The sequence below is a fragment of the Cololabis saira genome, chromosome 8, assembly GCF_033807715.1.
Source record: "Cololabis saira isolate AMF1-May2022 chromosome 8, fColSai1.1, whole genome shotgun sequence".
Taxonomy (NCBI): Eukaryota; Metazoa; Chordata; class Actinopteri; order Beloniformes; family Belonidae; genus Cololabis; species Cololabis saira.
This window is the reverse complement of record NC_084594.1, coordinates 30,756,563-30,769,922: the sequence shown is the minus strand read 5'-3', so window position 1 is coordinate 30,769,922 and position 13,360 is coordinate 30,756,563. Positions and strand designations below refer to the sequence as shown.

At 39.1% G+C, this 13,360-nt stretch overlaps 1 protein-coding gene across 4 annotated transcripts in view; it reads left to right on the top strand.

Annotated features, from left to right (window-relative positions):
* The window catches only part of LOC133448825 (histone deacetylase 7-like), a 49,061-nt gene that overhangs the window by 18,141 nt on the left and 17,560 nt on the right, over positions 1 to 13,360 (top strand). For 2 of the 4 annotated variants that reach the window (XM_061727718.1, XM_061727719.1), the window contains exons 2-13: positions 3,512 to 3,686; positions 4,285 to 4,372; positions 4,710 to 4,824; positions 5,045 to 5,121; positions 5,846 to 5,959; positions 6,202 to 6,296; positions 6,918 to 7,016; positions 8,819 to 8,972; positions 10,496 to 10,740; positions 10,966 to 11,208; positions 11,602 to 11,809; positions 13,184 to 13,317. In XM_061727718.1, the coding sequence (XP_061583702.1) occupies positions 3,564 to 3,686; positions 4,285 to 4,372; positions 4,710 to 4,824; positions 5,045 to 5,121; positions 5,846 to 5,959; positions 6,202 to 6,296; positions 6,918 to 7,016; positions 8,819 to 8,972; positions 10,496 to 10,740; positions 10,966 to 11,208; positions 11,602 to 11,809; positions 13,184 to 13,317 (1,695 nt within the window). In that variant the 5' untranslated portion in view covers positions 3,512 to 3,563. The remainder of the gene's footprint in view (positions 1 to 3,511; positions 3,687 to 4,284; positions 4,373 to 4,709; positions 4,825 to 5,044; positions 5,122 to 5,845; positions 5,960 to 6,201; positions 6,297 to 6,917; positions 7,017 to 8,818; positions 8,973 to 10,495; positions 10,741 to 10,965; positions 11,209 to 11,601; positions 11,810 to 13,183; positions 13,318 to 13,360) is intronic. The other 2 variants (XM_061727720.1, XM_061727721.1) reach the window with 2 other exon arrangements.

The following is a 13,360-nucleotide window of genomic DNA, read 5'->3' as shown; positions in this document are numbered from 1 at the left end:
CATTTTCTTAAACTACCTCAGATTTCACTGTTTAGTTATATTCTTCTTGAATTTTAGAGTTGATAAACAACAGCAAACATCATGTAATCAAACAATCCTAACTAAAAAAAAAACCCACGATCCTGTTGTTTTTGCAGTTTTTTTAAAAATGCAGTTTGTCAGCCTTGTAATGAGTACGTATTCTTTTTAGGAGCTTTTGATAACATGATAGGAAGTAATCATGAGCTACTGACACCCTTCAGGATCAATGTAGAAGAAAAATTAACTGTTTAGTTGGTTCTTTGAATGTACAATGTGGTGACAGCTCTGTTTTTGTAATAAGTAGCGAGTCATACTGAAACTGCCTTAAACAAAATCATTGGTGCCCGTGAAAAACTCAAAACACACTTGCTGATTTCACGACCACCAGTGCAACTATAGGATCACATCTGTGAGACTCAGCTTCTCTGGGATGCTCTGTGTGTGTGTGTGTGTGTGTGTGTGTGTGTGTGTGTGTGTGTGTGTGTGTGTGTGTGTGTGTGTGTGTGTGTGTGTGTGTGTGTGTGTGTGTGTGTGTGTGTGTGTGTGTGTGTGTGTGTGTGTGTGTGTGTGTGTGTGTGTGTGTGTGTGTGTGTGTGTCTCTGTCTGCGTATGAGTGTATGCGTGTGAAAGTATTTGCAGATTATTTGAGTCACCACCTCCACCGGCGTCGTGTTCCTCCAGTGATTGTTTGATTTCCTTTGAAAACACACAAGCATTCTTCTGGTAATACACACTGTACTGCTGCAACTGGTTCTTCCTGTTGCACATTTCGTTTGTTATTACAGTAAGAAAAAACATCTGGAGCTCAAAAAAAAGTAAGAAAAACAAGCCCCATCAACTCCAACATTCAGCATACAGTCAGGACGAACCTGCTGAAATTGACATTGCCCAAATATTTGTGTCTAGTTTTGTCTGATGTGTCTTTTTAATCCTTCAGTTACCTGGCAAGGATATTTGCAATGCAATTTTTTTCCACTAATGTTTTATAATGTGCTTACTTGTGCATCTTTCATGGTAGGTGCATGAAATTACACACAAAAGTTTTTGATTCCTCACAAGAGCTTGGTCGTCATCTTGTCACACTCACAGTAAACATGAAAAAAAGCAAACATGAAAACACAAGGCCATCCTTTTCAACAAGTAGTTTTATTTTAGCACTGTATTGAACTGCTAAGCAGGACTATATAACCAAAATCAATCAACTTAAAGGGTGTAAAATTATCTGGAATTGTAAATTGCTGTAATGCATCACTTTATTTCCACACTATCTCTTCTTCATCAGCAGAAATCACCATTTCTAGTTCCGAGTCCGTCTTGCGGTTAGGAAAGATGGCCAAACTGCTTTGGTTCATATTGCATTTTATGATGACGTGGCAGAGGAACTTAAGTGCAGCCGTACAGATGTTTGTTGGGCTGGTGTGTTGCAACTGTGAATTAAATGTAATGAAATTTGTCCCAAAAAAATGCATTGAGAGTTTTTGTTGCAGTTGTTCAGATGAGTAGGTTCAGTAACTTTCCACATACTTCCCACCATCTACCCTGAAGGGAGCAAGGTGTCTCCTTCCATATTGTATCTTTGTACACTTTTATATTGATACAAAAACATTCCACTGTAATTCAATTGGTTTCAGGTATTAGTCACATTCACACATGAAAACAGCATTGGGTTACTTGTGTGCTTGCCCAGGCTTTAGTTTGTTTTAGTTTTTTTTTTTAAGTAAAAATTTCAGTGTGATTATTTTCCAACGAGGTGTGATTCCCCTCCTGTCATTTTTCTCCGCGGTAAGTTTTACCATGAGTTTAAGCACTTGTGGTAAAAATAAAGGCTGATATTTAGATGACCCTTTAGATTAAACTCATTTAGATACTTTTTTTAATACACTGAAGATAGGCTCATTTGTTTTTTCTAAATTTAGGTTTGTGATCATTTCCTTTTAATTAGAACCTATATAGCATTGACACATTTGAACCACAGTGTTCAAGTGCAACTCCCCTTCCCTTTTCTGTCATAGCTTCTCTCTTTTATTTACTTCAGCCACCACGTACACAACATTGTGCACTCTTCTGCTTTCCAATGTATAATGCTGGACTATAACCAATTCCTGTGGCGCAGGAAGGCTTAAATAATAAATGAAATATGACAAATGAAGGAATAAATGAAATATGATTGAGAAAGATGCTGAGTAAAAGCTGACATCTGGCATGAATTTATAAATGATAAACTAAGGTGGCTCTTTTAACCTGGGGAGTTGGTTTTGATCAGTTTCAGATTAAATTCATTGTGATGTCTAACTGATTATTTTAAAGATCACGTCTCAGAGCAAATTACACTGGAAACAGTATTTGAATGTCACTGGGTAAATGTGCTGAATGTCAATTAGAATCCAGTCAGGGTTGTTTTCATTACAGTTTTTTTTAAATTAATCCATAATACATGACTGATGTATCCTTTTCAGCACTGAATCTCATGTAGGATTGATACGGTGAGGATTGTAACCTGATCCAAAAGTTATCCCCTCTACCAGAAATCCATATTGAATTAAAAACTTAATATTTGAGAAAACATCAAATATCCAAACCCACCTAGCATTATTTTATCCCTCTATTAAAACTGTGTAGTTGGAGTTAAACAACCATAGCCTCTGTGTCATGTCACCATGAAAACCATGAATGCAGAATAGGATACATTTTTATACTTTGTCTCATTTTGTTGGCAAGTCTGTCCTAAACTGCAAGTATTCAATAAATATATAATGATATAAAAACCAGAAAGTAAGTTAGTATATAAGAGAATATGCAGTCTTTAATGTTCCATATCCACCAGTGAATGACGCGGCAGGGCACACAGTGAACACCTCACCAATGAAATTTAAAGCTTGTATATGAAATATAAAATGTTCTCTGAAAAGATGCCAGAAACCTCAAGTTTTTAAGTTTGAGAAGTTTCTTGCAGCTGCATTAAATATATGCAGCATTAACAGTGTGTTGTTGTACACTAAATAGAATATATAAATCTGCAACTCTGCACTGCTAATGACCTTCTGATTTTCCGCTGTTGTTGAAGCTGCGTTGTTATTGTTAATATTTGTTTTTATCATTGTAATTTGTCACACATCCCTTTTGTGCAATCTGCTCTTCTTGTGTCAGAAGATTCAGAGACAAAAATTGTAGAATAGTAATCTCCGACTGCAGCTTTGGTTTTTCCGTAGACGGGTGTCCCAGAGACAAGCTTGCCGTTGTCTGAGCTTGTTTCATAGTGTATTCAAAACTGAAACAGTATGTGATTCTTCATTTGTTCTTCAGTGCCTTCTCTAGAAATCTGCCAAATACCTTCCATATGAGACGCACACTTTTAACTTTTGTATGATTTTGATGTGAGAAATAAGTCAAGCTACGATGGTTAGTTAAAACTAATACTGCACTCATTTACATAGAAGGTATTGATTTTTCAATAAACTATTTTTCTGTCCCTCTTTATCTCTTCCTGTAGTGAATGTGATCATCAACTAGAGGTTTCATTACCCATTATTGGGAAGCAGCCCATGGACCTAAGTGTGACCCGGAGATCAGGACCAGATTCAGAAATGCTGGCCCCTCAGCCTCCCTTCTTCCTTGGCCCCCTAACCACTCAGCATTGCTCTCAGTTTACCCAGCAGCATTTGCAGGTGAGACCAAACTATCTCAAGCACAGATGGAGGGTAACAAAATGAGACTGTAGATCTAAGCATAAGCAACAAATCTGTGAATGTGCATCGACAGATGGACAAATGCATTGATCAGTGATAGACTAAATGCCAGCTTAAAACAGGATAATAAAATGTTTTGTATTATCTGCCTCCACTATATGAGGCATATAGCCTCCATTTATGCTTGGAATTCTAATCAAATGTTGTTGTTGTATGAAAATTACCGTATTAGGCAACATCAGTATTTTAATAATACGATGAACACTAGACATCATGTAAACAGACCTGCAGCATCAGCCACAGGAAGACGCCAGCTGCTTTCACCACAAGGTATAACCAAGTATAAAGCTTGGTAGAAATGAGTAAGCAGCAGGTCAGGTTACTGTAAACACACCACATTCACAGCATTTATTCCTGATTGTGTTAATACATATGCACATCTATATTCACGCATATTAAGATATTTGCTTATCTGACTGTGTTAATAGCATTTTTTTGGATGTCTTTTAATGAATTGTGCATATATAGTTCACACAAACCTGACTAGAAATTATTTATCTGTCTTTTTTTGTACCAGTATAACACTGAAAAAAGGCAAAGAGAGATGGAGGAGGAGAAAAGAGAGGAGCTGCAACATCTGATACAAAAGAGCAGAAGTGAGCAGAGTGAGTTGTATGAGTGGTATTTCTCCTTGTGTTCAGTTATAGGTTCTTAGAAAAAGTAATAAAGTAGTTAGCCTTCCTCATCTAAACCATTGCATACTGAAGGGCAAATCTTAATGAAAATTGATGGGATTTCTATCAGAACTGCAATATTCTCTGATACTTTGGAAATTTGGAATCATACCAGTTGAGTAACAGGTAACCCAATTTTAAAAGCTCTGTTGCATTTCTTGTAAAAGACGATCGAGTTTCTCATTTAAATATTAAGAGTATTACTACCTGATCTTATCATCATTGCATCATTAATCCCTATTCATGGATGCATTTTATTGTATGCCAGGTGCTGTTGCCAGTCCACTTGTCAGGCAGAAACTTCGGGAGCATATAATGACGAGAAGCCAGCCTACCCATGAGAGGGTCACCCCAAACCACTGCAGCACTCTTCCAGGATACGGGTGAGGGGGATCATGTTTTGTTTTTTTGTTTGCTTTTAAGCAGCATTCATTATGAGAGCTGCAGACATGGTGTGTATTCTGCTGAATCATACATTTTTATTTTCTAATGTATTGACTTGATCTTCAAGGATGATGTAGATTTAATCGAATTAATAGAGCAACTATATTAATGTCAGCTTATGACTGAAAGAGTCTGACTGTTATTGTTTTCGTTACTAAGGCTACTGATTAACATGTCATCAAAGCCTCAGCCTACACCCTGTGACCAGCGGAAGGACCTCACCCTGCGAAGAACAGGTGAGACTCCTATTTGGGATTGAGGTTCCCACCCTTATGTTAAATCTATGAAAGTTACTGGTGATTTTCCATTTGAGACGTGTTCTCATGAGTGCATGGTGTTATTTGAGCAAGACTTTAAAGTCATATTACTTTACTGAACTGCGCGATACTGTGATATTTTGAACAAAATGTTCCCACATAATCCAGAAAATGATGAAAAAAATGATGGATACATTGTGCATAAACATGCCCATCCTTTGCATTACAATGAATGAAACTCACTGAGCATCAGGCCTGCAGGGCCAGAAAGTAGCTGAACAGTCATAAAAACATAAGCAACGCTGCCACACAATGGCCAAAGCACTGAGGTATGTGTAAAATGAACTGCGTGAGAGTCCAGAGAAGGTCTCCCTCAGTGCATGAATGATAGTGGGAGTGGTTCCTCCTTCCTGTACTTTTCTGCAAGTACACCAAACATTATTTATTTGCCTTGCCCTAGAACCCTTAGCGCGCACACTCACACACCCTACAGTGCTTTTGTTGGCATGGCGACAATACAAATGTAGGTTTTAATTGCTCTGAGCCTGCCTCTGATTGATGACTTTGTTTGGGTTCATTGGAAACTTAACATTGTATACATGGGAGGTTTAAGGACTTCACCGTGATTATTTGCAACTGTTAACTTGATTCTTTATTCAATTATGCGCACATGTTTTTCACATGTGTATTTTTGTCTGTGCAGTCTCCGAACCTACATTGAAATGGAAGTTAAAGAAGCTTATTTCCACAAGGCCTAGCCCACTGCAACGCAAGATCAGTGCCCCTCCTTCTGTGAAGCACCGGACAGAGACTCTGGGTACGATACTTTTTTATACATACCATTGTCATGACATTATGCTTATTGTTTTACTTGTTTTTGTAGCTTTTTTACCCAAGTTATATTTGCGTGGATGCACCAGTTCCATGTACAAAGTATAAATTATTGACAAAAGGCACTTAAATCTTCATAACAAATACTTTTTACAAATACATTTATTGACAACAGTTACATGTCTTGTATAGCTTGTGATGTGACTCCATCCTTTCTCCTTCATTCAGACTCCACGAGTAGCAGCAGCAACTCGGCATCGGGGTGTAGCTCACCAAACGACAGCCTCCATTCAGATAACAGTTCCCTCTCACTGGCTCTCGAGGTCAGTCCACTTTTATATATATATATATATATATATATATATATATATGTGTGTGTGTGTGTGTGTGTGTGTGTGTGTGTGTGTGTGTAAAGCATTCTGTCTTATTAACACAGTACAAGAAGACGAGATACACTTTATCATTCATCTGTTTTAAGTCATTTAGATGTTATTAACCGTATGCTAACCATAAGTGAAACATCAGTATAACTTAGTAGTGCCACCTGTCAGCCCAAGTAAAGTCTCACCCTGTGGGGAAATGCTGCAGTGAAATATGGCTATAGTTCAATGAGTGTTTCTGATACTTAGTTTTTTCCTTTTTGTTTCTTGATTGTTGTTGGGTTGTTGTTTTCTTGTTTTTTTTTTTTCAAAACAACGATATGTGTCCCTTTATTCACGTCTATTTGCCTACATCCGACACCTTTGGGAGCATCTGCGATTGTGTCAGGTGTGTGTGAGGTGCAGGCACGATATTCAAACAAGAAAGAATGGCCTTGGCCTTCTCTAGTGCCTTTCTCTACTGTTTTAGAAATGCTGTGCCATTTTTTCTTTTTCTTTTCAAAATCGTAGTTGCCTTTTTACTTTAGCAGACAACCTTGATAATTAAGAATTCTGGTTATTCAGTCTCAGAGGTTGGTGGTGAAGAATGGTAATATAGGACCCTACATGCTGTCCACAAACTCCACGGGATTGCCCAACATCACAGCTGGACTTCCTGCACAGGTGAGAATCAATAGAAATCACACTTTTTATAGAATGAATATGTAACTGTTAATACAGCAAATGATTTCCTGAATCATGCATCACTTTAAAGGAAATGAGTCAGATTAACATTTATGATATGAGTCTATGTCAGTATTTTTAGGCTTTCCACTTCCTTCTTGATCTCTGTGGCACTTTCATATCTTGTGAATCCGCCTTGTTTTTATTCCACACATGTACTATTATGTTGAGTGTTCTATTTCTGAGGAACATAAGGTGGGCATGTTCCCATCTACTTCTGGGGACTTCTTTCCATTTGTTTCATGACAGGAAAAAGGAGGCTTTAAGGCTGCTCTTAAGAAAACCAACGGATAATGTCATGGATCGTCTGTCCTCTAATATTTACAGTCTGTAGTTGCGTCTCCATCACTACCTTTTAATGAATACATCTAGAATTGGCGATAAAACTGTCAAATGACGCAAAAACCTTTTTTTATGCATTCATGAGGGGATTTTTCATACATGTCGATACTCCAGATTAGCGCAAAAGTGTAATGAACACTTTTTTAACATTTACACCTCTTCTACATCACTGGATGTGGTGTTGTCAGTAATTTGACCAGAAAGAAAGCAATATGGCGGGCTATGTATGGACAAAGGAGAAGACAGAGAATGATCATATGCTGCCTTCGTTTTCCATTGATTATTCTCGCAACAGCGATAGGGAGCAGTTGCAATAATTTGTTCAAAACGAATAAATAAAAAAAAATTACTTTCCATCCATTTTGTACAAAATTAAGATTTTCCTCTTTGTTTTGAAGAAAAGTCTCCGGGATGAAATTCTAGGAGAGTTATGCTCATGAAAAAAACTTGTTATATGTTACAAGGATTCCCAAAATACTGTTCTATGGAAACACTGCCCCCCTGCAACAGTACCCTCTCACAATTTCAGAACTGTCACTTCTGGTTTGTGAAAAAGTCTCATGGAAATCCACCGTATGGCACTTCTATGGTGATTAGACAGAGGGACAAAGTTGTAGTGGACTATCTGCTGATGGAGCATTTTTGCTTCACTGCTTAGCTTTATACATCCTTGTCATTTTTGCTTGCAAATAACAAAAAAACAAGTACTGATATAAACTGGACATTGTGTATAAATTAATAGTAACAGTAAGAAGGCTGCAGCCCCAATTTAGAAAGATGTAAATAGCGTTGACCTGCAGGTTGGGATCTTTCCAGCCTGAACTTGCGCGACACTTTAATGCAACTTCTTTGCAACCCAAACCGCGGAGACTTGAATGAAGGAAAAATAATGCCGGCCGCAAACCGGTCTTGCTTTCTTCTCATGAGAGTGGTTACTTTCTGCAAATAATCATGTGTATGCTTTGGGCAAAGTAAAACATGTAAAATTCAGAGGGGAATGAAAAATCAAACCATTCACATGCCTTAGTCAAACAAATATAGCACCAGAGTTAAACACAGCTGCAAATGGGCTGATGAAAGGGTGTTGTGAAATACACCGGAAACATTGGAAAGTAAGTAAAGTAGTACTTGTTTAAAGAGAATAGGAAAAGAGCTATTGTTTAATGTACATCTTATTTGTTTCACAATTAAGGTAACAGTTTTTCTTCTTCTTTTTGGGCCAGGGGCCCTGAAAATATTTCTTCCTCCAAAAGGGGATCATTGCAGGAAACGTGCTTTAACTATTCAATTTGCTCATTCTCTTGAGATGTACAGTATGACAAGAACCTCCCTAATCCCTAGTCAACTCTGCAGCATTTCTCATCTTTCTTTCTCCTGTTTATACTTTTCTCTCTCCCTAGCCTGACCTGCGTGTCACGAAACCACTGTCAGTATCGGCTCTGCAACATGCCTACCTGCCACTGGAGGAAAGCAGTCCGGCCCTCCCTCAGTGCCTGCAGCCAGTGCTCATCATCGAACCACACAATCGCCTACTGCACTCCCAGCTGCTTTCCTGTGAGTTGTATTATGAGGGAAATACCTGACTACACAGTACAGAATACATCACGTAGACATGACAACAAGCAGACATGACAACATATTTGAAAATCTTTATAGGTGAGAACATTTTGCGCTTTCGCAATGAGAAGCTAGAGTTCATATTTTGGATATAAAGAAAAATTGAGTACTGGTAGAGCGTTACTGGCTAATTTCTTACATAAGTTAACAGTACAGAGCCTGAAGAGCATTTGCTGACAAAAGTAGAGCAAAAGTAGGAGCCACAGAGTTCTAATTTCGTATCTCTGATCTGCAACAAATACAGCCTTTGTTTGGTGGAGAGTGGAGATAAAATTGGGAGAGTAGGATAATTCTTCTGTGAGTTGAGTCAGCTGTGTACCAGTCTCCTGCAAATTTATATGGCTGACATCTTTTGCAACCTAAATGGCCCAAAAGCAGTCAAAATGTAGCAAAAAAGGTTGACAGGTCATCACAGCTTTCCTAATTAACAGAAAGTTTTTTGTGCTCTGGTTCAGGGTGACCACATGTCATATTCATCTCAATCTCAGTCCAGAAACTTGGACAGCTCTGGCCAGTTATTATTACCACTCAGTGCTCTGCAACATAAATTACAATGGCCAACTATGAGCACAGGGATTTTCACTAATTTAGAGTCTTTTAGATATCCAGTTTATAGTCAGTCTCACTGTATAACCAGATATATTATGACAAAAGCCTTTTATATTTAAAATTCATAGTTATTTACAGATTACTTAAATAGTATGGTTTTCTGAAATATGTAGTAATATATTTACAATTTCTTCTGAGCCAAATTTCTGCAAAAAAAAAGTGTTTATTTATTCAATTTTACATTGTAGCCGGTCTAAGCAGCTGACATAGATCAAGTGGTACATCCTGGACAGGTCACCCACAGACAAACACCTACGCATGCTAACACCCACCCTTACAGTCCATTTAGAAAACACTGTTTAGAATTGAACATTCCTGATTGGGAACTGCAGGAGAAAGGCTGAGTACCTGCATCCCACGCCTGCAGGGTTGAGAACATGTCAACTCCACATATAAAGAAGCCCATTAAGTCTTGTTAACACCACGCTGCCATGTCCTCAAATCTGTTTTCATTTGAAATTATACTGCACAAAGTTTGTAGTTATTTCAATTGTACAGTTGTTTTTGTCTGAATATTATAAATGGTACAAGAGCGCTCTCTACTGAGCTGAGAACAGTATTGCAGTCTAAGAAACATTAAAGAGAAACATCAATCAAAACATGCATAATTATTCACATATTTATGAACTGTTCTCTTTTATATGTTGTCCCTTGTAATTCATTTGATTCTCATACACTAAATCATTGTTTTCCCAATTTCTTCCCTCCCGGCTTTCTTTGTATCTGTTAATACCTCCTCATTTTTTTTCTTAGCCTTCATCTGTGCCTCAACCTTTCTCAATCATTTCCTTCTCTTTGTTCTCATCTTTACTCATACATTTCTTTTTTTTCCCTCTCTCTCCACTTTGCAGTTCATGGTCTAACCTCCATGACTCAGCAGCAGCATCCTCACCTGTCTTCCCCCACGGGAAGAGAAGGCTTAGTCATCTTGCCCTCTCACAGACCTGTGGAGCGAACACATTCAGAACCGCTTCCCTACAGCCACACAATCCTATCCCTGCATGAACGCCATCACCCACACGCCCTGCACCACTTCTCCCAGGAGTACCAGAAGAGCGGCTTTGAGAGGTTTAAGATGAATCCAAACCTGAGCAAGGTGAGAGAGGACATGGATGGATGTGTCACAAATACAGCAGATAAGAAGTTAATTTTGTAACTTATTGACCAGTGAATTATCTTGATTGGATTCATTCTTAGGTAGATCTCTGTAAATTTGTTTGGATAGCCCTTGAAAAGTTTGTCAGTTTCTTCAAAAATACACACAAAGACAGGATTCAACATTTAACAGCTTAAACAATGTAAAACTTTTACTTTAAACTAGTTGAGCAAATCCACTGAGAAGTCACGTCTGACACAGATCCCATCAGAGGACATGGACATTGAGGAGGTTGGATCGGGATCGGGTTCAGGGACGGGGTCTGTGTGCGGCTCAGAGCCAGGCTCGCTTTGTGAGGAGGGCCACCGCCGGAGACAAAGCTCTGCCAGCACAGACTCCGTTTATGACACAGAGTCCACTACCTCTTCCCGGGAGAGTTTGGTGGAGTCATCGCATTATCTTAGTCAGGTATTCATATCATTTTATCATTTTATGACCACCTATACATGCATACTTATGTACACTGGTTTTAAAAAAAAATTGCCATCAGGAGGCACTGTTGGTCTATTTAAACAACAAGGAAAAATACACTGCTTTTGTGGTAATATTGTTATGGCATATTACACATACTTGGCAATGCAGATTTTTCTTCATGAGTTGCTTGTTCTAGTCAAGCAGAATTAAATTGTCCAGATATTGTTTAATTCCATTAAACTGATGAAAGGCATTGGACTACCACATGTAGTGTGTGCAGGTTTACCTCAAGCAGACTTTACCATCTGTAGCTGCTGTTAAACACTTCCATTTTAATCAATACCTGTTTTCCTCTTCTCCCCTCACACGCTGATCTGGAAAACACAGAGGCAGATTATCTCAAAAGCTGGTCCGCAGCCAGATGCATCAGGTGTGTCGACTCTAGTTTGGCCTCACCAGTCTCACCAGCCTGTGATCCGGACCCGGTCACTGCCAGCGCCCACTTCCCTGCCGCCCAGTTTTCACCCACCCACCACCGTACCATCTCTATCGCTGTCCAACCCTGCTGCAGACAAGAAGCTACGCTTTACAACAGGTGAGTCACGTATTTAAGATTAGGAATATGTAGGTACCAAGGGACATATCTAAGTGACAATTTATGTATTCTAACATTACAACAAAATTAAAATGGGAAGAAAGGGATAAATGGCTGGTATATTTGTTTATTTGTTTATTTATTGTTTATTTAAAAGGATCCCCGCAAATCCCCCATAGGCCTATGCTGAACTATGGCAGTTTTTTTTTTTTTTTTTTTTTTTTTCATTTTGGGCATAAACTTGGCATCTTCATAACAAATTGAATGTATAAGCAACATAATAATAACTTATTTAGAACCTTTCATAAGATATAGATGACTTATTCCAACGATTTCGTTGCATTTTGCCGGGGTTCACAACTTATGCCCAGCGATAGTCCACAGTAGCCATAGCGCGCAGGAGTGTGTCGTTGACAATCATCTGTCATAACCCATGAAAATGCTGCTCGAAGGCGCACTAGACATATCGCAGTATAACCATCAACATCACACGTGAAGGGTGTCCATCATCAGCCTCACACTCACTGTCTGACGGAGACGATGCAGGTTCCAACACCTCCAGGGGCATCGTCAGTGGCAGCACTGGCTGCATCTGTGGGCTCCACCAAAGGAGTTGGTCATGCCAAACTGCAGCAACTACCTCTCATGCACATGCACGCTCACAAACACACACACACAAACACACACACATCTGGTTCAGCCTATTAAAGGGACCATGACAACGCTAGTATGTACTGTACTCTAGTGTCAACCTTGCCATATCCTCCATCTCTTGGAAGGACATCTGCTATAGAGTTTTGTAGTGAGTACTGGCAGGTTCCTCATGTGTAGCTGTATATACCAATTCCCCTAAATGCTGATAATATGCCTTCATACGGTGGCTCCAAGTTGGAAAAACGTTCAGTAAGTTCTGCTGTTGTCCAGAACACTTCAAATACGTTTACATACATCAATATGCGTCGGAGATAAGTTCAATATAGGTTTCATATAAGTACAAAGCATGTTACTCATAGGTTAGAAATACATTCTGGGTATCCTAGACATTATCTCAACATATTTAGATTTATGAGCAACTTACCGGTACAAGTAACGTGTCAACAATGGCAGAACTTATGGCCCACATAAACCAGACCTTTAAGCCTAATGCTGGCATACCTCCAAAAGTTTTGTGCACAAAATCTTTCGATGACGTTGCCATACTACAACGTATGCCAGCGTGCTTCTTCATTCATTTAACTCGTGCAAAACGTACCAATAACCTGGCATACGCCAGCATATGTACCACTTTTTTCATCCGTCGCCATACGTTGGATACATCGTCGAGGTGTCACAGGGCTTTTGTGTATGTTTTCACATGTTTGCGTCTGTGTCTAGGTTTGGCATATGATGCTCACATGCAGAAACACCAGTGTACATGTGGAGACAACAGTCGCCACCCTGAGCATGCCGGGAGAGTCCAGAGCATTTGGTCCAGACTGCACGAGAGGGGGTTAAGGAGCCGGTGTGAGGTATGATGCACAAAGTACGCTACACTGCAACCATTCTGAGCTA